Source organism: Malurus melanocephalus, unplaced genomic scaffold (assembly GCF_030028575.1).
Source record: "Malurus melanocephalus ecotype Western Australia unplaced genomic scaffold, MMel_1.1 scaffold_163, whole genome shotgun sequence".
NCBI classification, from domain to species: Eukaryota; Metazoa; Chordata; class Aves; order Passeriformes; family Maluridae; genus Malurus; species Malurus melanocephalus.
In genome coordinates, this window is record NW_026623395.1 from 152,587 (window position 1) to 179,468 (window position 26,882).

General features: G+C 38.7%; 1 protein-coding gene across 2 annotated transcripts in view; it reads right to left on the reverse strand.

Annotated features, from left to right (window-relative positions):
• Positions 1–1,499: 1,499 nt before the first annotated feature.
• ATOSA (atos homolog A) overlaps positions 1,500–26,882 on the reverse strand; it is a 46,158-nt gene continuing 20,775 nt past the window's right edge. For both annotated transcript variants that reach the window (XM_057372077.1, XM_057372078.1), the window contains exons 2-12: positions 16,800–16,984; positions 15,755–15,957; positions 15,260–15,385; positions 13,146–14,994; positions 12,409–12,525; positions 11,375–11,454; positions 10,492–10,600; positions 9,500–9,658; positions 7,686–7,754; positions 6,651–6,850; positions 1,500–2,105 (exon numbers count right to left, since the gene is read on the reverse strand). In XM_057372077.1, coding sequence (XP_057228060.1) covers positions 1,952–2,105; positions 6,651–6,850; positions 7,686–7,754; positions 9,500–9,658; positions 10,492–10,600; positions 11,375–11,454; positions 12,409–12,525; positions 13,146–14,994; positions 15,260–15,385; positions 15,755–15,957; positions 16,800–16,984 — 3,251 coding nt within the window. In that variant the 3' untranslated portion in view covers positions 1,500–1,951. The remainder of the gene's footprint in view (positions 2,106–6,650; positions 6,851–7,685; positions 7,755–9,499; positions 9,659–10,491; positions 10,601–11,374; positions 11,455–12,408; positions 12,526–13,145; positions 14,995–15,259; positions 15,386–15,754; positions 15,958–16,799; positions 16,985–26,882) is intronic.

Consider the following 26,882-nt stretch of genomic DNA (forward strand, 5'->3'; position numbering starts at 1 on the left):
AAGCAAATTAATGAAGGGAGATGGCTTGAAGAAGTCTATTTTAAATAAAGCTATCAAGATACAAACATTGCATAATACCAGTGTAAAATAAAAGGTTAATCTACTACATGGAATTGGAACAGTGACTTTTCATTAAAAATGTGTCCTTTCCTCATGCTTTTTTTCATTGACTATGCAAGCAGCTGTGCACCATGACACAAATAAGTAGTTTGAGGATACATGCTGTTTGCTTATGAGTCAATAGCAGCTACACAGAAACTAGGACGCACTCTTGATATCCTAGTCCAGACCATAGTTCCGTACACAGTAAAACTGCAATTGTGTTTGACCTTTCTGCTACCAAAAAAACACCTTTTCTMAGTTTTATAGGGCACACAAATGACTAAAAACTGCAGACAATCTCTTTTTGTACAGTTTTCCCCAATTCTCTCTAAAATGAATGCTAGGTAACCTTTGAAAACTTCGTGTAACARATTGGAAAACACTGCTGAAGTGGGGAAAGGACTCAGCAAGATCTGAGCTTTGCCCTTTTGGAGCAGCAGTCATTTGCATGTACAAGATAGCTGATAAGTATCATCTGGAAAGTCCGGTCTCCCTTACGTTCCCTGGCAGACTTCCTGGAGATTTCATGATACACTGACTTCTCTCATCTAAGGGCAGTGCTGAATATAAAATTCATCCTTTCTCCAGAGCCTTCATCAGATAAGCATGTTATAGGTCACCTTGCATATTAYTGACACTCTAAAAACCTACAGCAAAGTAAAGAAAAACACATAAATCAARTTAAGACAGTTGAGAAACTCAGACCTTCATCAAACGTCATAAAGCTTCATTTTCATTATTAAATATATAGATGAAATATAATCAAATGCTTCTAACTTTATTTCTCTCAGTTATACAGTTTAACACTTAGCATAAACTGTTCATCTGACTGTTTTGTTTTAGGAATACACACACGTATCGGAAAATAGTCCTATGCCCAGTGTAGCATTGCTAGTAAAACTTCCTATGGCCACCTAGTGGCCTACATGGAATTGACCTATGAAAAATATTTAGGATTACATGAAGATCCTCTCATCTAAAAATAAAACAAAAAGTACAAGTTTCATAGCTTTTGTGTATATTTAAGATATAAATACTAATTTGTTTGCACAGTACATCCTTTAACACAATTTGAGAAATAAAATGGGGGAGGGTGCAAAGTTTATGTGAGGAAAAACTAATAACGGAAAGCAAAATCAAAATGGCCCTTAAGGAAAGAAAAGAAATTAAGGGAGCAAAATATGAATTGAACTAATGATCTGAATGCATGAGTAAGTAAATAAACAATCTGCACTGTGGTTGCAAGTGTTATTAAATCTGGATGTGAGAAAAAAATGGAAAAGGGTACCATTAAAGAGAAAAAACAGCTAAATGCTTGCATAGTATGAAATGTTATGGAAATTCACCTGTTGTCCCCATTTTCAATAACTTAAATGAATATCACTTAAAACAGCACACAGATTAAAGACATCTGTATATATTTCAGATTTCAATATTAATGCCAAAAATACATAGTATGATTTTACATAGGATTTATGCTACATTAGAACACTAAAGACAAACATCACTTGAGTATTAAATGAAACATTAAATATTAAATAACTGAAAAATAAAATAAAAAGTGTAAACACTAAACTAACTTGGGAATTTGCTATTGCAACACATCCAATGAAGTGGTTTTAAACAGTACAAAAAGATTAGATTTAAGTATGTTTCCAGTCTACTTGGAATACACAAAGCTCATTCCAGAAACCTTTTAAAAACTGGTCCAGGATCGCACAGAACCTTCTTTCTCTTGAGCGCCATTTTTATTCCTTTACAGACTTAACTTTATACTGTTGTCTCTACCAATCTTTGCTTGCAAGGAGTACTCAACAGTAAAATGAATACTTTAGTTTGCCATTGTTTGCTAGCATCTTGGTGAAAACTTAGGATTTGTTGGAGATTCAGTGTAAGATTTGAGTTCATATGCAGCGCCGCTATCAACTTCCATGGATTTCCGAGAGAATAGGAGCCTTACATCTCTGTGGAGGTAGATCTTTCCAGATTTAGAACTCTGGAACCTGAAAAGACACAAATATCTGTGTTATCTGAAACAAAAGATTAACATTTAATTATTATTAAATAAAATGCACACTTTTAAAACATTAAGGCAAAACCACATTTGAACAAACAAAATTAGTCAGTTAAAATGAAAGGAGAAAGAATATCCTAACAGTTTCATTCTGCTTTGTTTCTTTTCACATTTAAAGGTTCTATTTCTAATGCATGCTGTACTATCACAATTATAATTTGAACAGGTTTTTAATAAGCATTTACTTATTGACCMCATTGAAACAAAAGCAGTATCTCTAGAATAAACCTATTCATARTTTGAAATTCTGAGAGATAGGAGAATGACAAGCACAGAAGCTCCATCAAGGCTTCATCGTTTGARGAAGGCAGGTTTCAGAAATGGATTCTGTGGCACTGTTCTGCTCAGATGAGTGATGCAGAATAGCCTGTAGTCATCCCCACAGCCAGACAAAGGAAAACTCTGTTCTCCTAGATACAGCTGTCAAGGACATTAAATGCAGTAGGGTCCRGCAGAATGCTCCTACTGGCTCCCACAGAGCTCCCATCCATCACTATTTATTTGCTCGGTGCTGTCAGTGGGAAAGCCCTTTACCTGATAGGCAAAAGGGAGAAGACACTACCTTAGAGAAGATTGGAAGARAGCACAAGGAACAGTGAAAGAGACAAGGGACAAAGCAAATGCCAGTTAACTCAGAATGTCACTCATAACACGTTTAAAAGGAAAAATTTTACTGAAAGATCTATTGCAGCAAAAGTATGATTGAAATTCATTCCTATAGATCTAGATATCAAAGCAGCATCATAAAATAGATCTCAACTCCCATTTTACACATGGATCTTTCAAAGGAATTATTAGCATGGTCTATTTTTAAACTTCTCAAGCTTGCTCTTTTCTATGAGTGATAATCCTGCAAGACTCCCTTTGCTCAGTAAATAACAGTTCCCTGCAACATGACTTTTCTGAGCGTGACATTTAGAAAAGATTGAAGGATAAGTGGGAGACATCAGCAAAGTTCAAGGAATTTTCTCATCTCTGCATCCATTACCTATTTTTTTTGCCTACCCTAGTAATTGCTGTTTAGAAATGTTGCTCTTTATACATGCAAATATACTGGAATAATCAAGAGATAAGCATTCCCTACATCCTCGCAGGGTGGTGATGGAGTGACCAGCATGGGACTGACTCCAGAGCTGTGGCAGCTCCACTAATTTTGTGTAAAGAAATTTAAGAAACCAAACAACCAAGGTCTCTGACAGATGGTGTCCCAGGAACAGTAAAAACAGACAAATACAAGAATGCTTAAGCACACAAATATCAGATGCTAGAAAGTCTTGTGGATGAACTTTACTGRAAAAATGACAAATACAAGCACAAAGTCCCTCTAAATATTATATAGGCCATCAACATTCACAAAGAACAGAGTAATTCACAGAAACAGGATCTAGAAGGATAATCATGAGAACATACRTAGCAAGATGTGCTTTGTAAGTGGAAAAGACTATACAACACAATCTATAAAATCTATAAGTAAAATCGTTAGGACAAGGATAAGAATTTCTGGATAAAAAATGCTGAGAAAGCAGAAAGATCAAAAGCTAGTAAATCAGTAATAGCAGGTATCTTYAGCTTCCACCAACAAAGATATATGCCAAGTTAGGAAAGTATTTTAAAGAAAGTTTCTCAACACCTTGAGGAATCACTACTTTTAACAACCAGGTTCAAGCTTACCCTTCACCAAGCCCTCAGTAACCAGCACTGTTTAGCTGCTAAAGCATCAACAATTATGCTCCATGCAATTCCTGGCAATGTGTCAGGAACTAAGGCTGTTGACCAAGCTTTAAAGACTTGAAAAAATGCTGAGCTGTGGGCAGGTTAGCTGTTTAATTGCTTTTTACAGGGGTGCCAGAACGTGACCTAGAAACCCATGGAGGTCATCATCCTCAAAACGCTGGGCAGAAATGAGGCACAAACAGAGCTGAGCTCACAGCTCTTATGCTCAAGTAGCTTTAATTACAAGACAAAGTCATTGCTTCACATGCAACAAAAAAAAATTATCCCCAAAGCATCTTCAAAAAACAACTTAAACTGCAGGTGCAGCTCTTGGGGGTTTTTAATAATGAATAAAGCTCTGCTGTCTGTGCAAGCTACATTTGGTATCTCAATCCTGTAGCTGTGGTACAAGTGCAGGCTAATGGCATATTGAACAGTACCTCAAACATCGAGAAATGCATGCAGAAGCTGCACACACAATAAATCTGACACTTTAAAGACTGTTGTAGAAAATCTGGCCGYCAATGTTAAGCGCCAGACCTATGCAAGCATTTTTGCTGAATTACCACTTGAAAAGGAGCTTTCATAATGTGAGTGCTGACAACTGTGATTAAGGCCTCGCAAGCAGATGCGACCACAATGCAGCTCACTGGTGGTGACTTCATTTGTTTTTTTGAACAAAATTTCAATACGGAAGCCTAAGATGTGCTCACTAACTACTGCAACTGAAACAGAAGGCTGTTCTAAGTCAGCTTGAGTAACAAACAAAAATAAATCTGAATAGTTAAAACTTTCTTGGTTTGTACAACTTTTCATTTAGGTAGGCTTAAGGAAACTTAGCTGCTTTAAAAAATGCAGTTTAAAACCAACTTGCATGTGAATGAACAAACTAATAAGATTTTTTTAAGCCCTCCTAATTAAAATCCATCTTCAGTAAAGAAAGCTATTAGATGGACAACTGAGTCCTTTGTAAAATCATAAGTGCTTAGTATAATAAACCACAAGACTGATGAACATAAGCTACTTTAAAGGAGTGCTGCCATTCTTACGTTATGACAAAGGATCCACTGCTTGGATTTATCACTGAAGAAGAAAGTCGTGCCAWACTCTGCAGTTATTCACTTTCCAAAGTAAGCRCCTAAGCAYCGCAATTATGATTTTGTTTTTTCCMATCAGAAACTGATGTATTTCCAATTGCACATCATAAACCCATGAACTGATCCCTACCAGATGTCTGAAAGCTAAGCTAAATTGTACAGATATTTCAAAATGAGARGCAACAGAACTGCAACATTTCTGTCTCTCAACAGGTATCAGAAATAGTAAGCTCTTAAGGGACTTCCAGCTGTAACAGATGAGAGGGCAGAAAGCAGATTTGCCTTCAAATGGAAGTAATTCTTGGTCTTTCAACAAGACATTGACAAATGACATTAAAGTAAAAACTGAAAGGGGACACAAGAGCACTACTCTTCATGGAAGCGTGGCAGACCCAGCTGGCCACAGACTKTTACCCACCACTGCAGCTGAGCCCTGTCCCCAGCTCTTCTGCACAGTCAAATCATCATTACATCTAAATACAACCTTTGACTGGGGCTACACACTTTTTCAGAATTTGCCCCAAAATGAAAATTTTATCTGGTTAGGTTAGACATTGCAAGTTAATGTGGTCTGTTGGATGAATTTCTACCCAGGCCGAATTTCAGAATGAAAACACTGTTCATGACACTATTTTCACACTCYAGTAAACCAACACTCTTTTTTTATGACAGTCAACTTTAATTTAATGGGAAAGTCTGGCTTAGAATCACTGCTCTAGACAAAGTTGTGTTTCAAAAGTCTGTTGAATAGAAATCAATGACACTAAATAGGAAAAATAATATGTACTAGAAATAGTTGTACAACAATAGAGAAGTGTAAGGTATTTGATTCTATTCTGCTTGCTCACTTCACAATGTCAGCTGCTGGTGGGTTTCCAAGTGCTGGAGTGAAAGCACTGGGTCTGTGTGTACAGGCATTTCTTACTACAAAAACACAGGCAAAAAGTCTGCAAACTGCAGGAGGACAGAGTATATCCATCATTCATCTTTTGTTTCCAACTGCAGTCTCCAGAATGCCCCAAGAGCAGCAGCACAGTGTCTGGTTTCAGGCAGTGCTTTGTAAATCATTTAAGGAAGATTGAGTGAATATTTTATAAAGTGAAAGGCATTATCACCAGTATTCCATCATGAAACAGGTATTTACATTTTTGCCACTAAACACTGTAACTCAGRCCATCTGCCATGTTACAAGCTGCTCTGGTGAAGAGGCACACCTGAAGCACACCAGGCACCTTTTCTTCATTGATCCTTAGTTTTGGCTTTTGCCCAWGTAACATCCACATTCACTATTTCCTGTAACCTCAAAAAAAGTGCCTTGATTCAGCYAGAATAATATCTTTCTCTTGCTAAGGAAAGATTTAAGCTTTRCAATGCTATACAAAACACTTCAATGTCAAGAGAGAGCTTTATGTTATATTTTAACTTTGTTTCTCCCAAGGAGAATCCAAATTGTTTATCAGCTCTTCTTCCTCTACTGTCTAGATTAAAGACTGAGTTAACATTCTTCTTATTTTATTTTTCTTTTCATTCTTTCTTACTTCTGTACACAGAAAGGCTGTCTGGGAAAGAAATTATGAGTTAAATTTTGGCAGATACTTTTTTGTGGTTTTGACTTGGGTTTGTTGGGGTTTTTTTTKTKTTTTTTTTAACTTCAAGGAGCTTACCTCAGATGTATGAGGTAGCGTAGTAGCTTTTCTTCAGTCTGGTGACTGTTTTCTTTATTGACAGATCTCTTGATTTCTCGTCTCACAGGAACAGAAAAAGTTCTTTGCCGTAGGAATGTTTGATGATTAGCTGGCATTTCTCTCAAGTCATAGATCACCACAAACATCTTCACCACAGTTTTGTTAGGGTTAAATAAGGTCTGAAAAGACAAACAGTCCAATACAATACCCTTTAGAGATGACAAATTAAAAAAAAAAACAAAAACAAAAACCAAACCTAACCCAAACTCGATCTGTCAAAATTTCTCTRTGCACTTTGTTTCTGTGCCTTACAGAAACATTTATGTAAAAACATTGTGAAGCTTCTCTGTTTTTCAACTCTTCAGCTACCAGCAATCCCCATTTTWAAATATAATGCTAAACACAATCTAATCTGAATGATACAATAGTATATGGCTACTCTTACTTTGCTAATCAGCATCCCCATTTTTGTTTATTGTTCCAGTCAGCTTTTTGTCTACACTCTTTTCCAGACAATATACTTGCAGGAAGCACAGTGGTGGGCTCCTCTTTTAAACCTGAAATTATGAATGTGTTATCTTGGACTGAGTTCTTGAAAGAAAGAGTCAGTTCGTTGGTTCTRAGCAATCACTGTGATTTGCTTTGTGGTTTTATTACAAAAGTAAMGGTGGTGTTAAAATATTACAAAAGTTAGGTACAATTATGCAATCCTTATCGCTTTAGAAGAATTTCAAGATTTGGACTGTGGCCTAATTACCCCGCATCACTTTTTCAAAGCCACAGTGCCCCCAAGTATTCTGAATCTCCGGTAACTGATTTTAAGACTCCTCAGAGCACAGAAATGTTCAAAGACTGGAATCTGTCTGGACACAGATTTCTACCTTGAATTACTACAGTACCTACAGTGATGCACATTTCCACTGCTAGCTTCATGCTCATCTCCCATAATCTCATCTCTGCATGACTTTCTTGCTGTAATTGGTTTCAAGGCACCCTTATCTGCTGAGTACCTACCACTTGTATTGTTCCTGAAGGCGGTACCCGATAACCCCTTTTACCAAGGGACTCTAAAGTAATTACACCCTGCAAAAACAAAACACATATTTAGTTCACAGAGATAAACAAATCAAAATRTTCTAATCATCAGTAATGTATAGAAACTAAAAATAAAGAAGACAATGCATTTAATATGCAGTTAAAAAAAATCAACAGTAGGGCCCTTACAGATACTTTGGCAGACCATTAAAAGCTGTGCAATAAGAGATACATTCTCCACTTRAAACAAGATTCAAGTTYCCACATCTTCTCCACATCARGGAGCTAAGACAAAACAGAKTTTTCTTTTCAAAGCAGCTGKGAGGTTAAAATGAAACATTTGTCTCCTCCTTTCCATTTCTATATCATCTACAATTGCACCAATACTACTCCAAATCTYACAGAACTCATTTTTGCTTTTCAAAGGCAGCAGATGCACTTAATCTTCCATTCTAATCCAAACTTTAGTAAGGATGACGTGTGCTTTTGTAGCAGCTGTGATCTGCAGAGTGCCYCACAGGGCACTGCCACCCATCTGATCCGCCTGCAGGGCACCACTGCTGCACKGCCCTTGAAAAACCCAAACCAAACAGCCAAAGAGAGACCCCAAAGCACAGAAACTAGCTATACAAACAGAAACAATGGTTCTGATGATGGAGGCACTGCACAAATGCTCTATTAATCCTGGGAGACTCAGCCATAACAGCRTATTTAAAGCATGTGGAAAAGCCTGAAACAATGAAACCCAGCTAGGAAAATAGGCAATGCTACTTTAACCATTTGAGGTGCATAAGAATCCCTTCACCTCCTGGAAAACCATGTGAAATAATCTAGAAAGATGGAAGCAAAAAACATACTTTTTGCAATGGTTAAGACGTATACAAGTTTAAACTCAAAGCAATTACTTAAACTCTAAGCAATTTAATTTTCTGAATACTTTCCAAAACAGAAGGTCAGGAATATGGTAACTGCTATGGATTTAAAATCTAAATATTGGGATACTCAGATGTTCATTGCTTGACTTACATGTTTAAACAAACCCTTTAGCATATATTAAATGTACACATACAAAAACCTCTAAAAATTGGAWCTGTCACCTACATAAAAATGAGGTTCCTTAGCAGGCATTCAGAACAAACCCAGCCTCTGATTCAGTGCCAGCATACAAGAAACTTTTTAGAGAGAAGAACTTTTAGACACGCAAAACCCGTTCTGTCTTTGCAGAAAGGTGGAACAGAATTAGCACCCAGAGACTGAGAACACAAACACTGTCACTACAAACATCAGCAAACCATGCAGCCTGTGAGAGCACCGTGTGTCACAACAGCTCTGACAATATTTGTGTCAAAAGAAGGGGCTGAATAACTTTCAGGTCTCAGGTGTCTGTCAGCAATGGCCCCTTGGCCTGCACCTAAGCCACTCTACAATGTGGTTAGYTGCCCAGAGCAGCTGTTTGTTGGGACAACAAAATGTATCCTGTTAAGCCCAGCTATTGCCTCACTGCTATTTTAAGTTAGATGGAWAAAAAGAGATGTTGGGGGTTGATCACTGCAGTGTGGGGGGAGASAAATCCATTCAGTCTCCCAAGAGGAGAGCAGAATGGTGGGGCAGAGAAGTGGAAGGAAAARCACGAGTTAGGGAAAGGAAGGAGAGACAAGAGAACTGTTACAGGCAGTTGAAAATAAGCCAGATCCCTGCCAATCTTCACTTTCTGAACCCTCTACTCACCAAGCTCTTGCTCTTCACCTCCACATATCAGAATCTATTTAAAATAAATCCAACCACACACTTACCATGTAAGGAGAGGGCGCATTGTCATCTGAAACACTGTAGAATGACACTTCAACTGGCAGAGTCATGTGCGTGGGACAAAAAACTCCACTGGCTCCCACCTCTGCTGTGAAACCCTCCACGACCCCGAGCGGGTCCAGGCGGAAATTCAGCACAGATTCCTGAAAAACAAAGCACAGCTTGAGCAGGGAACACCTCAAATAAAACAGAGCAGAACTAAGCAGCAAACAAGGAAACGAGTCTATATAAGAATTTGGGTGTTTCATAAGGTGACCTGCCAAAAATCAAAAATCACTAAGGCAAAAATCATGAACATTCAGTAAGACAATRGTGGTTTAAGAGAAAGCATTGTCCAAATCCTGTCTTCAACCTGCTGAAATTGTGCAAAAGCTCATGGAGAACTTTACTGCAACAGGACCTATGCCTGATTTTTTGCACATTCTATCCGAAAAAAATAACCTAGAATCTGTAATCTTCCCCAGCAAATTCAACACCATATTTCACAAGACAGTACAATATAACCCATAAATGCACTGCCTATGAAGTTGCTGTTATTGGATATTTTACATGATGTGAAGAGCTGGAACCTACACATCAAACATGTTCTGCTTACTACACTGATTTAATTCAGCTTTTGTGACATATTAAGTAGATTTTAACAGTGTAAATGTAAATCCTTTTTTCTAGGTAAGTACATTATAAATACGAACAATTACAGGTTATTAAATTTCATTTAAGGCAACAGAACATCTTCCAACTTGACCATAGTGGGAAAGAAAAGCTTAAGCAACTCATTGTATTTGATTCTCTGAGACAAAAGATGTCTGGGGCATGAAGTAAGTGCCTTTACAGCTGGAAATTAAAACAAATTTTATTCAATTTAGTTAGGAATTTTTACATTCTAATAAGACTGGAATGGTTCACAGTAATGTACTTTTAAATGCAGTACAGAAGAATATTAAAAATTCACAAGAATTCTAGAGAATATGAGTACCTCAAAGTTTCCCAGAAGGCTAAGACTTGTTACTGGTGGAGCACTAGAACTTAGAAAAGGTTTCCCATGGCTGTCTGGATCACCATCCCTGTTTATACATTGTTGTGGGCTATTAAAAAAAGACAGAATAAATATAAAGGGTAAACACATTTGCTTTTGTCTTCTGGGTATAAACAGCTCTAGAAAGAGTAATTTACTTACTGTACTACAAAATGTTGTCCTAAAGAAATAACAGCTGAACATTGCCTATTAATACCTCAGCAATACATTTTCTAGTTAACTGAAAAATATTTTCACCAGTTTTACATTATCAGGGATAAAAATAAAAATTTTGTCCATCAACTCCATTAGCAGGGATCAAAGTATCAAATTATTTTCTCTTGTGTGTGTATATTTTTGTCTCGTATTCTGAAGATTCCAACATCAGCCTACCATACCAAAAGCTGTTTATGTTACATGTATTAATGTATAAAAGGTCCTGATTTGCCCTGTTTAAAAGTTTGGTTCGCTGAACAACCAAAGACAAAATGTTTAACATTTTCAATGCTAAGAACAAAATATAAGATGAAAATAACATTGGTTTGAAGAAGAATCAACAATTACTAGCTTTTCTGTCTGAAAACTCAAGTGTATCTGACAGCATATCTACCCCTGCTTGGGACAGAATTTATTCTGCCAGCAGCTCACATTCTGTGGTTTTGTCCCAGAGCTGCCTTAGCTTGGAACCTCCCAGGGCAAYTTGGCTGCTGAGCCTTGTATCAAAAGAAGAATTCTTTTGAAAGCATTTTTTGTCTTTGCTAACATGCTTTGTTTTTACATGTAAATATATATATACATTATACCTCCTTCAAAATTCTCAATGTTTCTGGTAAATAGAACATACCTTCTTGCAGACAGACATTTCAGCTGCAGCAATGATGAATCCAGATCAAAGCACCCAGACTGTGTTTTCCTTTGAGGAACCTCAACAAGGAAAGAAGATGCTAATTTGAAAACTGAACTGCTACCACAGACAATTTAGCCAAGTAAGCACATTTTGCCAAGAATTGTCATGACATTACAAAATTATAAAAACAGAGCAGAGAGAGTAATTCCTATGTATTTTAAGCTTAGTAAAGAAAGTTCTAGGATTACTAATGATGAGACTGTAAATTCTGATTAAGAGGAAGAATTTCAATAAAGACATTCAGGAAGAAGCTGATGCCTCTTTGGAACTGTACAGAGTATCACTAATAAAAGGGCTGCAACAATTTCCAGCCAATTTCCTTGAAAATATGACARCCTTTACAGGCACTGAAGAATAAAGCATATCATGTGTTGATCAGAGGACWTCACTACTTCAGTAGTTTTAATAGGGACTGCCTGGCTTTTTAAAACTCCAAACAACCTGCCCAGAACTGTAACACTTCCCAATGTCTGCCYTATCACAGCAGCTTTGTTTCACTAAGTCACTCCATGGCATCTCTAGTTACTGAAGAATGTACACTAYAAACTATTCACAGAAACAAAAGCTTTGGAATAATAGGCAATCAGGTATTAAAAAGCAACACAAAACCTCTAAAATGACAAAATGTTAACTTACACTTAAAACACTGATCTCCAAAATGCTTCTTTTTGTGCTCTAAAATAGCTCCAAAGCATTGTTTCCATCAGTTTTTCCAATGCCACCTTTTGTTAATCTTGATARGATCTCAACAACTATGTCTTTAACATTCTCTTTTCCAAAATTATTGTCCAGCTTTATTTACATGTTAACTCTCATTTAAATATTAATTTCCACTCATAAGATTACTCACTGTGACACCAAGTAAACACGCACACTTCACCTAGGCACTTTGTCAAAAGTGAAACCACGCACAAGCATTGGAAGAACAAATACTCCCCTTCTCAGTTAAAAGAATTTCAACAATAACTTACAGGACTTGAAAGCAGAGGCAGTCCAGTTCTGGGATGAAAAGCCTTGGTTGAAGTTCCATCCAGGGATCGAAAATTGTGTTTCCGCCACGTATTTGTGTGTTTTAGAGATGGTGCTTTCTGCCAGCAAAACAAATTTRCTCAGGTTATCAAAGGGATATTTCCGTGACCTGTCCTGACCCAGGTGGAGCTMCATCACATTAGCATGTGATGAAACAGCCAGTATAAATTCCCTTCAATTTATACTGGAATTCCCTACAACAGCACAGACTGCTCCCCAAAGATCACATTCTACATTCAGACACGGTGCATTTACACAGACCAGGGTGTCTCCCTGCCTGTGGAAACAGTGCTTCATAACTCTGTCACAGTGAGTGCAATAGGACAGTGCTCTTCTCCACGTTAAACTTAGKAAGTTTAGGGGAGGCACCCCCAGCCAAGTTAGTCACACAGAAGCATTTCACAGGTCACCCTGTCAGCCAGACCATGGCACTGAGGTGTTCCTTGAACAGCTCCAGGGATGGGGACTCCACCACCTGGGCAGTCCAATCCCATGCTTAACCCTTYCCATGAAGAAATCCTTCCTGAGTTACTTCAGGCCAAGATTACAGTGGTAACAAGCTGCTACCTATGAGATCAAGCYTAAATTCCTCTTCTTATGGGCCCTTAGCGATACAGGGTACAAGCTGTGTGACAAAGGGCAGCTATAGGAATTACAGTCTGTTCCCATATGWATTTACCTGTACATCTGGGTTCTTCTGCCGCTCACACTTAACCACATTGTCACCTGCAGGTTTCTTCTGAGAAGTGCTTTGCAAATCGAGGCCTGTTGGGTCTTCATTCTCATCATGTGCAGTTTTTGTTTTATCTTGTTTGGTTTTGTTTTTGAAACTGTCATGGTCTTTATTTAAATAATTTTCAATACTAACAAGCTGAGTATTTTGCTCATAAATATTTGKTTTTTTGGAGTCTTTATCTAAACACTTGAGCTCATTTTTGTGCAAAGAGTCAGATACAGGCATCACAGTTGCTTTTTTTGTACCTTCAAGTATTCTGCATTTTTCTATTTGTAAATTATTAAAAYTGTCTGTGCCATTGTTCTCACTAACAACTGTTCTTTCTTTAAGTTTATTTGTGCAAATCTGTTCATCAATGWTGCTGGAATTTGAACCCTGTTTAATTCTATTGGTTACCTGGTCTTTCTGTGCAYAACCAGAATGTATTTCTGATTTATCTGGAACTTCAGATTTATTTTCTTTAATACATGATGATGATATGTGAATGCTACTAAATGCATGAGAAGATTTATTTGAAGTCTGATGAAATGCATTTTGGACAGCTTCACTGGGTTTTGCTAAAACCAATTTTCTTCTTGCTTGGAGTTTCAGAGAAGTCTTYGATTCTCCATCAAACCTTGAAGGACTGATAGGAGTATCAGATGGCTTTGTCCCTAATTTATTACTGTCTTCTAACAAAGGAAAGTTGGATTTAGCAAAAGAAACAGAAGATGGYTCCTTGCCTTTCTTCAGCAAATTTTCATCTTCATACGTACTTCGGAAAATTTTGGAAGTGACTGGACTGGCCTCATGCACTTTGAACGGACGCCCAGCGACATGGGAAGTAGCTGGATCACAATGAATCAAGTGTTGGGCAATCCTTGCTATCACCTCCTGCCGCTCCTGGAGCAGGGAATCGATCAGGGGGTTGCTCTCTCCCGCTGACTGACGGCCGCAGTGGTTCCCTGGAACACGGGCATCCAGCAGAGTGACCTCTGGCACTGCTCTGGCTTTGCCTTCACCACCATCTTCCTGTGCTGCATTGTCCAAGTTGGCAACAGAAACAGGGGAGCTTTCCTTGCTTTTCCTTGGCAAGTTTTCATCTTCGAACGTACTCCGAAAAGCTTTTGGCGTAGCCGAGATGTTTTCATGCGTGCTGAACGRACGCTCAGCAACAACTGGTGAAGTGGCTGGATCACAGTGAATCAAGTGCTGAGCAATCCTTGCAATGACTTCTTGCCGTTCTTGAAGTAAAGAGCCTATCAAAGGATTGGTTCCTCCCGTGGGCTGATGAGAGCCATGACCATTGGAAACGTGGGAGTCAGCTAGAGAATAGGATTTAAAAGTTCTGACCGGTGTTTCACGAGATTGTGTCTTACTGTCTGCTGTAGTGTTATAGCACTGAACTTTGGACTGCGATGCCCCAAAGTCAGATCCAAGYCTGGTAGATGGATAAAGTTTCAAATTTCTGAAAGATGTAGTAAATTCAGGCATCTTTTTTCCATTAAGTAGGCCYTCAGGTGTCACGGTCCATGTCTGTTTCCCACGAAAACACTGTGGACTGGAAGCACTGCATTGCTGGGCAGTGCTGGGATCGCCGTGCTGATGGAACTTACGCTCTTGCATTCGCTTCTCATAAAAGCTAAGGTTKGTGTGAATACTGCAGGTCAAAACTGGGTAGTTGGATTGCCTGGGCAAGGACTGGACACTGACTCTCAAGGCCACGTTGTGAGAGACGTTAGGAACAGGAAAGACATGCTCAGTGGGTGTCTGGGAGAAGGTCCATTGCAAGTCCACATCTGCAGCGCTCACCCTGAAACAATACCRAAGGACATTTACAAAAATGGCCAAATGAAGAGTTTTTAATCATCTATTCATAACACAAATGTCTAAGAAAAAGCACCGGAAACATCAGCAACTGCCGTACTTTGCAGAGTAATACAAATCCTACAGAACTGCCAAAGTACCGCGCCAACAATGTGGCACCTTCTAAAAGCAAGMGGGAAACAGGAGAGAAGGATGATTTTAAGACAAGCTGCAGCAATCTGCAAACGAGTTTTTTTCCATTTCAGGAGTACCTGTACAGGATGTTTCGGGGAACAGCACCATGTGAAACACTCAGCCACGCRCTCAGCTGAGAGAAGAAAACAAAGGAGCGAACAGCCAATAAAAGGGTCTTCTCTTCAATAAATCGATCTCCACTCCTAAGACATTTAAAGAAAAACACATGGGTGTTGGYAAAAATATTCAGAGACCTGTTAGAACTGAACATTGCCAGATCTTTGTTCAGAACCTGATTTGTTTTTATACACTGTAAATTTGACATAACAAATATTAAACGTATTAAAAGGACCATGGATCATTTCACATTTGGCACTGCACAATGTGCACTACAGAAATTTTGAGTATAAGAAGAATAAAACTGAGATGCTTCAATTTCATTAGCAAACAGTAGTTTTCTTAGATCAGTCTTCATAGCAAAGAGCCAGTTCGAAAACACTAACTGATCACTTTAAGGACTTTCATATGATAAGATTCTTGCAGGTATCAGCTAATCCTCATATGCAACTTACTGTCGAGGAACAGGCTCCAAAATCCACCTTTCTAAGAGCAATGCATCTTGTTTGATTGCAGGATCATTTAAATCAYTGCCCTCAGTGGTGGGCCCTTCATCACTATAGCAACAGTCTGGAAGTAGCATCACTTCTACCATGATTGGAATATTGTTCTTCCACAGTAGCATAACCTCAGATCTGGTTCGTCTGGCCTGACGACACTGAGGGAAAGAAAAATGTCAACATAAACAAGCCATGAAAACACTAGCCAGATTTAAATCGAACTTAAAAGCACATTCCAAAGCACTAGAGAAGGGTAAGGGTCAAATTCTGTGAGTCAGGTTTCACCAAATCAGAAATAAGATTCCAGAGTTATTAAATGAAAAAAAACAATTAAGAAATCCTTTACAGGTGCCATTTGAGCAACTTCCCTTAGAAAATTGCAGAAGTTACAAAAATACATTTCCCCAACCACAGCATTTTGACACCTTGCAGTTATCTCTCCTCAAAGCACCCTCTTGGATAGACAGACTCAAGCACTATCTTTATAAATTCTGTGTCTTGGAGCAGRCTAACTTCTGCATGAATATAACTTAAATTCCCACAGAAYTTAAGAACTTTCACKTGAGAGATGGGATGTTCCAACTTTAGTYCCAAACAAACTGCCTAAATTTGACRTGCTTGTGTTTTTTGGATCACTAACTTTTCAAGAACACCTGGAAAAGCAAAAAGTTAGGCAAGTCAGCCTACATTTTCTCAAAAGAAACCCCAGACCAAGAATGCTAAGTATAGTGCTTGTCATTTGCATAGTAAAGATTCAAATAGGTACTGCATGCAGGTAGTCATGCAGAACTTCATGTTCMAGGATAAAAGGCTTAATGATCTCTCATTTTAAGGACAGATCTATTATTAGCAGGATACTGAATTACATACTCATTTAAATGAAGGACTGACAGAAAGSCATTGTTACTCATGCTTAACTGTGAATCCACTGCAGGGTTCTTGGCTGACTTTAGCCATGGTAGGGAGGATTTGTGACATGAAATGGGTGCCACCAGCATACCTGAGCCAGTTTGTCGCTGCATTCATGCTTAGCTGTTGGTGGCTGACTGGACTGTGCTGGTGGGCAGTGAAAGCCCTCTGTCCTGCCCTTGATGGAGTACTCGGGTGTCCGGCCCTCGGTGATCAGCAAGGCCAAGGAGACCAGGAACTCCTCAGCTTCATACTCAAAGTATTCATCCAAAGTATCTGTCATTTCAAAAAGACATAAATTAATGACAAAATTAATTAGACAAAAATTAAAAATTAATTATTTGCTGTATAACAACTGTTGGCTGACCCTGTAGTTTGTTTCAATTTGCACTTGAAATGAGAGTGGGTGACGGGAAATGGATCTTTGTGCCAGACTGGCTGCACTCCCCATAAAGCCCACCACTCCCCACTCTAGCACCACAAAACAATTTTCCTCATCTCACAGCCTTTTCATTACAAACAGACAAAGAACTTTGGTTTTCTACAGCTTTTCCAGAAGACAAAAGATTTCCTGGGCTCTTGTAGGAAAAGTCTGATGACGGTATGACTTGGCATTGTTATTATCATCTGACAGATGGAATAGGAAGCCACAATATATAATAAAATAGATTTAAAATTGAAGAAGAAGGAAAAAAAGAAATATTTACTTCTGTGAGAGAAAAAGTGGGACACAATGTTCTTCAAGATTTTTATTGCAAGTCCCTCCTGCTGAGAGAAAGGCTTACTTCAGAGGTCCATTTTTAGTTACCATTAACACATAGGAAATGTTCCTAAGAAACATACAGAGTATTCATTGTTTTGTACCCCGGTCAGTCTAAACTTGTGCAAAGAATGAAAACTCAACAAGTCTGTGCAGACAAAGCAGCAGCTGGCATTGCTCTCCATGAAGAGCCCTGGCACAGTCAGTTTTGCAGAGTTAAGATGCACCATTTTATGGTGTTTTACAGAGCACCCTTCTCCTCCTCCTCCCTCATCACGAGGATGTCACCCATCATTCAAACAGATTTAAGCACAACCAGATCATGTCGTTCCTCTCTCTGCTTCAAAACACTTCAAGTTTCAAAATTATTTAATTACTGRAGAGGTTACAGAAAACTCTCTTTTCCATGAAAGCTAAAATACATTCGCTTCAAAGTCTATTTTAAGAGCAGCAAAGAAAAGCAGGTGGAGGCAGGGCTACCAGCAGTTCTTTACCTTTATTTTCATCCTTTAGAGGAACAAAAGCACACGACATCTTCAGAATTTTAGCTTAAATGTCCCTTGTCATCCACCAAAACAAAACTGCCRCAGAGACAGAGTTAATTTCTATTCATGTTTCAATTATCATGCATAGAATACCTTTCAGAAATCTTTTTTTGTCTTGGTTCCCTATAGCAGAGCATTTGGCAAACTTTGCAAGGCAGACTTGGGAGATGCACGAAACAAAAGCTCCAATTAAACGTGCAATTATCTGCATATGCAAATCATAAAGTGTGTAAAACGAGCTTTTGCATGTACATATTTGCCCAGCCCAGGCTTGTACACCATGGACCCCAGGGCTTACAGCCTATTTGAAGGGATCTACACAAGGTAAATAAGAGAGTCAGCCYGCTGCTGAAAAAGAGCCAGAGAACAGATGAATTACCCTGGAGGACCCCATATGGCAAGTGAGCAACACATGAATTCATCTGGCACGAGTTAAAATGGTCACTCACCTGAAGGATGGCAAAAAATATCTAATAAAGGGTGCATGARAGATTAAAGGAATGGTAAATAACAGAGAAGACAAGAGTCTTAGGTAGTGATATGAGTCACCTACAAAATTAGGCACCTGCAGKTTTTTTTCAGCTGGAAGTCTGGTGAACAATGAGCAAGTCATACTTGGGAATAGGAAAATGGAATTTGGGAAGACTCTGAAAAGGATTTGGATATACAACAGACAAAAAAAAATAAATTGTAGCATTATTTTTCTGCTAACTCATCTTTGTATGTCCAAAGGCCACGGTGATTGCAAGAAAGCCACAGCAGGAAGGATCACTACTGGAGTATTTTGCCTACTCTGACACAGAAGTTCAAAAATCTAGAAAGTGTTCAACAGGGGTAAAATTAATTTAAACAAGAATTGTCTCATACTTAGCAGACTAAACAAAGCTAATTMATCCCTAAGAAAATGTGCAAGAGGAATTATTTTTGGTTATAATATRTAAAARCATGTATGATTTTTAAGAAAAACAGCAGAGTATGGTCAAGATCAGCATGTGCACAGTAAAACGTGGTACCTGAAAGTTTACCCTAGAGAATTTTAAGTGGCAAGTAACAGTAACAGACATTCCTTCAATTATCATTAGCAGCTTACCATATGAAGCAGTAGACTTTCTATTGTTCAGCTCTCTTAAAAAGAGGATAATCCCTATTTTATCAAAATTTTCTGGACTTGACACAAATTAATGGATAAATCCTATGGCCTGAGGGCTTCTGCTGAGCATTTAGATTTAGGCAAAAAAAACCCACTCCATTTTTGTATTAACAAGTGTCCGATACCAAAGATTACGTTGCATATTTAAGTGCTCAGTGCCTTCACAGCCATACAGCACAGGTCAATACAGCACAACATAGACAGCTGAAGATGTCCAAATGCCAGATGCAGTGAATAGTAAATAACCATAATCAAGTGAATTAATCCAGGTACATATTCTGAAGTAAACATCACTCAAGATTCAGATTATATACACTATATTGCTKTATGTAAACAGATCAAGCTTACTTCCAAGTTCAATTTACAAATCTGCCTCTGTTGCTGAATCAGACCTATTATTTCAGAAGCAACCAGTTTCTTGCCTTAAGGATGGAAGAGAAGACCCAACTAGCTGAAGAGGCATATTGATATATTTATATATYTATATTGGCTGCAGTTACAAAAACACCACATTGTTTCAAAATAAAGACGTCATCACTTTAAAGGATAATAAAAAGTATTGAACTAGGAAATGCTACAGCACTATAAAGACAGGGCCAGAACTTTAAAATTATGTCAGTGATGTAACAAAGTTATTTGATCTGGACTTAAAGCACAAGATATCAAGAAATGTATTTTCCTAAAAAGTTCATGTGGATAATATCTTTTTTTAGGTCCACTAGATTTCTATACCGTTTAGCAGCATCTAAGAGTTTTCATAAAGAAAAAGCCCTGTAACCATTGAGAAGCCTGGTAATTGTTCCTATACAAGAGACACAGATGATGCAAGTTGATGCAATTGAGGACAAGGGTGGAATGACATTYATAGAAACAGCAAACTCAGTGTTTAGTTAAAAAAAGTCTTACTCTGTGTGTGCTGTAACTGTTTGGTTTTGTGTATGAATCAGCCCTAGGACACATCACATATTGTGTAGAGAACAACCTCAATCCTAWAACCTGACTATACAAATATGGTTATTGTTCTGCTTCATCTCTAGCAATGGAACATGCAAGTATATAGCATAAAATRTGCATCCCAGCAGTGTCTGGGGTGTATTCCCCTAAAAACAGCAAAAAATGCATTTAGTTGACACAAGTGAATAGGAATTAAAGTAATAAGGCACTACAGCYCTCTAACCAATATATTGAAATGAAAGTTTATTGACAGGTGGTCACAAGAGATAACAGCAGATGTCAGACTACTCTAGGAGGAAAAAAAAGAATCGTAAATTTAGACTAAAGCTACTGTGCATAGAGCAAAGCTCACAATACTGGAGAACTGAAACCTGAAGGCACATSATTCTGTTTTACTTTGCCTCATCCACACACCAACATCAACAAAGACTGATTTTCTACACCTGGACAAACAGAAAATCCCATTTCATCAGAGATGCCAAAGAGTCTTCACATCCTTGTTCTCCCCTCTCCATTACACACAGGTGCACAAGCACTGGAATACAGAATAAGAACTCAMAATCCCCTCCATCCCCTCACACCCCCCAAAAAAATGAAATTGGCTCACATCCTGAAACATCAATTAAGGTTTGTTATGTGGTAGTGGGGACTCACAAATCCACTGAACTGTAACACAAGGACTCTCCCAAAACTTCAGTTAATCAAGTTGTGCCCAGCTGACTCCTTTCCCAGCTAGGTCATGCTTGTGCAGACCAACTCCCTTCCCTTTCCTATGACAGYTTTTTCTGTAGTAATTACAGAAAATGTTTTCCTGAAATACAWGTTTTAGAAGAGCATTTAATCTGTTTTCTAGGCTCAGGCCAGGAAACAAAGATATTTGGTATCGTGTAACCCACTGTGTGCCAGGTGCCACCAGAAGACACATCTGGAAGCTGCTGCCCTGTGCAKCCTGGGGACAGTGAGGCAATAAATGTCCCAGAGGAGCTCTCCTGCCCTGTGCTACCCTCCCATCATGACCAGGCTGGGATCCAACTGCAATCTCTCTCAGTCCTCGCTTATTTTATTTTTCTAGAACCTTTCATACTGCACTGCTCACCACAAGTGTCTACCAAGCTCGTCCTCTTCTGAAAGAGCTCATTTTTGCAAAGAGACTTTCTTCAAAGAAAGACAAATTAGTTCAACTGGAAGYATCCTTTAATCCTGACCTTCAGTGATTGAGAGCTACTTCCTTTGAGAGTCCATGAAACAACTAATAATTGCCTTTCAATACGCTCTGTAACAGTCCAGACCTTTCCTGGAAAACCTTTAGGCACCCATAATGGATTTTGAAGGCCACTGATTTAAAGTAATCACATTTCTATTTYACTTCTTAGAAATTTGAAACCCAGTAAGCAAAACACTTAAAATATGGAATGAATGGTGCAGGCTTTTGGGATTCCCAGCTGATGTAAGCCCTGCTCCTGCCCTACCATGGCTGCCCGTATCTGCTCTCTCCTTCTTTTTTCAAAGATTAAAAGCATGGCTTAAGAACTCGGATCTTTTACTTTCAGTACAGGCAGTCTGTAAGGAGACACTTCAGCCCAAAAGTCAGGTACAGTGGAGGAAAAGTGGCTGCACTGTCAGCATTCAGACCCATCACCTTCCAGCAAGGGTACTGCTCTGCATTGAAAAAATTACAGCAAAAGCTCTTCCCCCAAAACAATCAACTCTGGSTAAGTTTTATTATCTCGCTATTCCAAGAAATAGGTAAAAGGTWCTTCCACATTTTGAGGGCAAGGCAGGGATTCAAGAAACTACTGTAAAGGAAATGAAACACAATGTAAACGTTTGACTAACAGCTTCTCTTCTGGAATTAGAAACACCTACGGATGCTTTGGTTAACTAATTCCACGTTGTGCTTCACTTCAAAAGAAAGTTGCCCTTGAATCCCCCAAATTGAAGATTCTCTAAATGAGCACTCRTGTTTTGTCTGCATATTACAAATCCATAATTATATCTGAAGTCACACACTTCAAAAGCTCTGCAATATTAAGAGTATAGGTATAATTTAAGCTATCAAGAGTTAAAGTCATGAGATGGCCTACTTGTTTCAAGAAACAAGCTATTAGTTACTTAAACTCGAGCAAAGGCAATGAACTRGTTACTCAATTTAGGAATAATCCTTAACAGATTGACACACATTGACAACTGCCTTACATTCTTACAGCTCAAGATCTTTGAGCTTGGGGACAGTCATTGTGAAAACATGAGGAGAGCAGCACAGTAATTCATCTCACTGTTACTGCCTGCTTACATTTTCCAGGGTGCCAAACCACACCACTACCTGGATATGAAAGCAGCTCAGCTGTAGGCAGAAAATGGCAGCATAGGAATTTATTTTACCACTGATGTATACCTGTTATTCAAAAAAAATAACAGTATAAGCTATAAAAAAACTCTGGTCCTACTTAGTTCCATGTAGGAGAACAGGAAGAAATTCACCTGCTTCTGTGTTGTTATGCCAGTTTATAACCAGAAAAACAAACCAAATCACACCACCTTTTAAAGGGGGGGTGGGGGTGTGTGGAATCTTTAAAAATCAAAACAGAGCTACCTGGAGCTRATGAAGTTATTCCAGAGCTGCAGAGAAATAAAAATCAATCCATGTGATGAGCTCCACTGCAGAGTGCAGTGCTGCAGTAATTCCCTGGGTACCTGTGTCTCACTGCTCATTACTGCACCTTCCTGCTGGATGCCTCTCCCAGCACCCAGAGCTAATCTTGAGGCAGCTTTACTGTAAATAGAGACTGGTTTTAAAACTGGGCTGGGAAAAAAAAAAAGGTACAATTCACATTTTACTAAAACTTATTCAGGTTCAAACAGTTTAATAAGTACAGACATAAAATCCATTTAAAGCTTAAGTTTCTCGCAGTCATCTCAGAAAGTACTGCTCYCTGGGAGTGTAAAATGCAGACTGTTAAACTGATCTGGGTGTTCCCATCTTGCTTCCTGCGTTTTGGCTGACATCCTATTTTGCCATCACCATAYTGCTTACTGAGTCACTTCTCTTAGWCCAACTGTAGCTTCTATTTTTAKCTAAGCAACAACAGTTTCATGTGCTTCTTTTGATTTTTTGGCATTRAACCAGATTCTAGATCTAATATTTGCATTTGCATCAGGAAAACTGGTTTTGTTTTCCCTTAACTGGACAAAGAAGAGGAGTAAGAACAAATGGTATAAGCTGAATATGTCTTGCTCCACAATGAAATCACAAATTGTAAAGTAGGTCAATCATTGCAATTTCAACATCTGTGTTTAGTAGAAGGAAAGCAAAACCTGAAAACATGAACTTTGAGGCTTATTTCAAACGTCAATTCACCAAAAGTTGCAAGAGAACACATATATTGTAAAATACAGCTGTCCCACCCTATCCTGCCATGGGTACATGAGTGYTGAAATGTCAGTGTGAAGCTGTAAGATTATCAATGCTGCAATGGTCAGCATTTTAAATAAAAGTCAGTTGTGGGAAGAGAACATTTTCCTTTTGCTGACCCCTAAACTAAAAGGTGCTACTCGTACCAACATCCTGTAACTGGACAGGCCCTGAAAACAAAGAGGGCTTGGCTCAGTTAATGCCCTCACTTAAGAGCACACCAGTTTCTGTTTTCCTTTCTATTACATCCMAATGCTCAGTTTGGAGAGCTGAAGGAGCCATGTGTCACCCTAGAACWGAAAGCACAGCACACTTAATCTTAGAGAGTACGAGGGAATTTCTTCCTAAGGTGTTTACTTGGAAAAGAACGGAGAATTTTTACACCAAACTCCAGATTTTCCTATACAAAATTTCTAGGTTTTTTTTCCACACTTCCCTCATTGATATTGATTACTTTCACCAAGGCTTTCCCAGCCAAGGGACACTGGAGATGAGGATGATGACCATCTTCACTGTGGTCGCTAATTAACACAAAGGAGCTTAGCAGCAGCTACATGGCTGAAGACATGAAAGCTTTCATCAGCTTACTCAACTTTGTGTTAACTGTAAATATCACACTGCAGTGACTCCATAGCAGCTGCTTCCTTTTTAAATGGAACCCAATGTGTCCTAACAATGAAAAAGCAAATCTATTTAGCTAATCCTCACCTTTTCCTGAAAGCATATCATTCGTATGACAGTTCCAGCAATTGAGTATTGGGAAGTCTAACTCCCAAGCCAAAACATCCCTCCCATTAAACAGATTGATGGCAGCTCTGCATTAAATTCCAGTTATGATAGCATTTTTACAATATATAAATTAAAGTGTGCGGCAGAAATTTTATTGCAGGCCCCAGACACAACACAGTACAGAATGGCATATACAAGTTTCAGTTTTAATTTGTTCAACAATCCAGCCTGACAGATTCAACTGCTTGCAGACTTCTGTACTGTTTTGTACAGAGATTGGTTTAGAGATGGAAAGCAGTAATTTGTGATAATAAATCACTTTCAGATGTTACTGGAAAACAACAGAGACCTTTCTAAAAATCCTACTGTAGGTGTTTCAGTGCCTATGAGAGCTGCCAGAGAGCACAGGCCTCTACAACACCACATTTTTGCACCTTTTGTTAACCAGATTTTCACTTAAGTGTCACTCAGTTTATTCCTCAGTAGCACATCTTCACAAAACACAAGTATCTTTGGGATCAGCATTCATAGGGATGTAGGGTTATACTTGGCAAAAACACACCAGTTTCTAAAATTTCTCCATTGACACCACAAATTTTTCTCTTTGGGGTATTTTATGCTTTATTTCATCACCTTAAATACTTACTTTGCTTAGAAATGTCAATGATATACTTTCAAGAGTTTTTGTGCTTATTTTTCTATTAATACAGATAAAACAACACTTCTTTTCTGAGGAGAAATATAGCCTTCAGCTCTCTAAAGGGTTTTGAGCAAATTTTTTGGAARAGTCATTAAGTGCCCGAGAAAACTGCAATGGGAACACAAAACACTGACTGGGAAAGGGCAGCTATGCTCTGCGTGTGCTYGGGTTCCACTCTGGTTCACAGCCACCAGGCACAAACTGCTGCTGTTCCTCCCTAAGACCATTGCAAGAAAAAAGAACTGTTACATCATGTGCCCTTTGCTTCAGACCATAGTTGGACTTGGTGGAAAATAAACCAGAGAGCATTTGAAAAGTGCAGTGTGAGAGCTCTGACTCACTTTTGGGTGGATTCAGCAGGCAGGAGTCAGGGAAAGCCCCTGGTGAAAGTACCATGCTGACTGATGGGATCACACATCATGGAAACCTCTCACTGAGCACACAGCCTTCAACACAACACTGTTGTCAAGGCAAATGAGGTTTTATAAGCACCAAAACATTCAGCCTTCCACGCAGAAAACTTTCAACAACCCATACTCAAACACTCATCTTCACATTATGGTCAGGTGCCAATGGGCATGACTGATGGTTTTTGAAAACCAAACCACTGACAAAGCTCTTGTATGTTGAAAATTTCCTCAAAAGATACCTATCAGTATCTATTTTTATAAACAGATATTGCAATTTTTCAGTTTTACTGGTTACAAAAAAAATAAAAATAAAAAACCAAAAATAAACCAGAGAAGACTGTGGGACAGTGGTGGGCAGAAATCAACATGTTTTTGGAAAAAAAGCCTCAACATCTATGACCCAGTCCAACTATTGATAAAAGTAGCCTTCTCCATTAAAAAACTGTTTAAAAAAATAAAACCAGAAAAACAACTAGGACCTCTACCATACATGGCTAGCATTCCTCGGGGAATACCATACCTCTACCATACATGCCATTTCCTCGGGGGCAAGAATTTTGATCATCTACATGTAGCATGTTTTTAAAAAGTTTGGGTTTTGTTACTTACATTACAGATTTGGTAAGAGTGTAAAATAGGTGCTGCCAGCAACTCACCAGTGCAGCAATGAACCCTGCACCCCACAAAAGCACTCCTTTCCCTCAGGACAGGTAACACTCCATTTAAAATACCCTGTTGTCTCAGAGGAACCTGTAAAAACCATACAGTTATGAATGAATGCCAGCGCTGCTACCTAGGTCAGCCAATGGCCCTGATCCAGATAAATGAAGGTTAATTTGTTTTATCATTAAATTCTAGAGAAGATGACAGGGTGCAGTTTTCCACAGGCTGAAAAGACCTCATGAACTAGGAATTACAAATCTGCAACTGCCCGAGCAGTAACGAACTTTTAGTTCAAATCATCCAAATAGTAATTTTCTACGTTTAGACATATTTCATCTGTGCAAGTACTGAATAGCTTTATGTATGCTGCTTTTCCTTCACTTTCATGCAATTTGAAGAATTGACAGGATCGAGCTGAGTGACATTTATCTTGTTACAGATCAGATTCACTTTAAAATTAAAAAAAAAAAAAAACAATCAGACTAAGGAATCTCTGGAGCATTAGACCCTGGAAAGTACCTTTTTAAAAACTGGGCCCACTCATACAGTGAAATTTCAAACAGCTTACTTCTTTGCTTACAAAATTTAAGTGTCTGCTTTCCCTCTCCCCTTCATTCCACCATCCTGCCAGGCTTGCACTGCAGCTTTGAAGGCTCCCAGGAACATCCAGGCACCGGGCACCTCAGTGAGCAAAATGAGCTCGTGATAATCCCAGATGCAAGACATTTGTACAAAGTGCCAAAATTAACACTAGTTAAGAATAATAGTGGTGCGTTCATCATGTAYCTGTTCAAAACAATTCTCCCCCGAAGGGAAAAGTGAGTTCAGGGCTGAGTGTGCTGCTGCTGGCA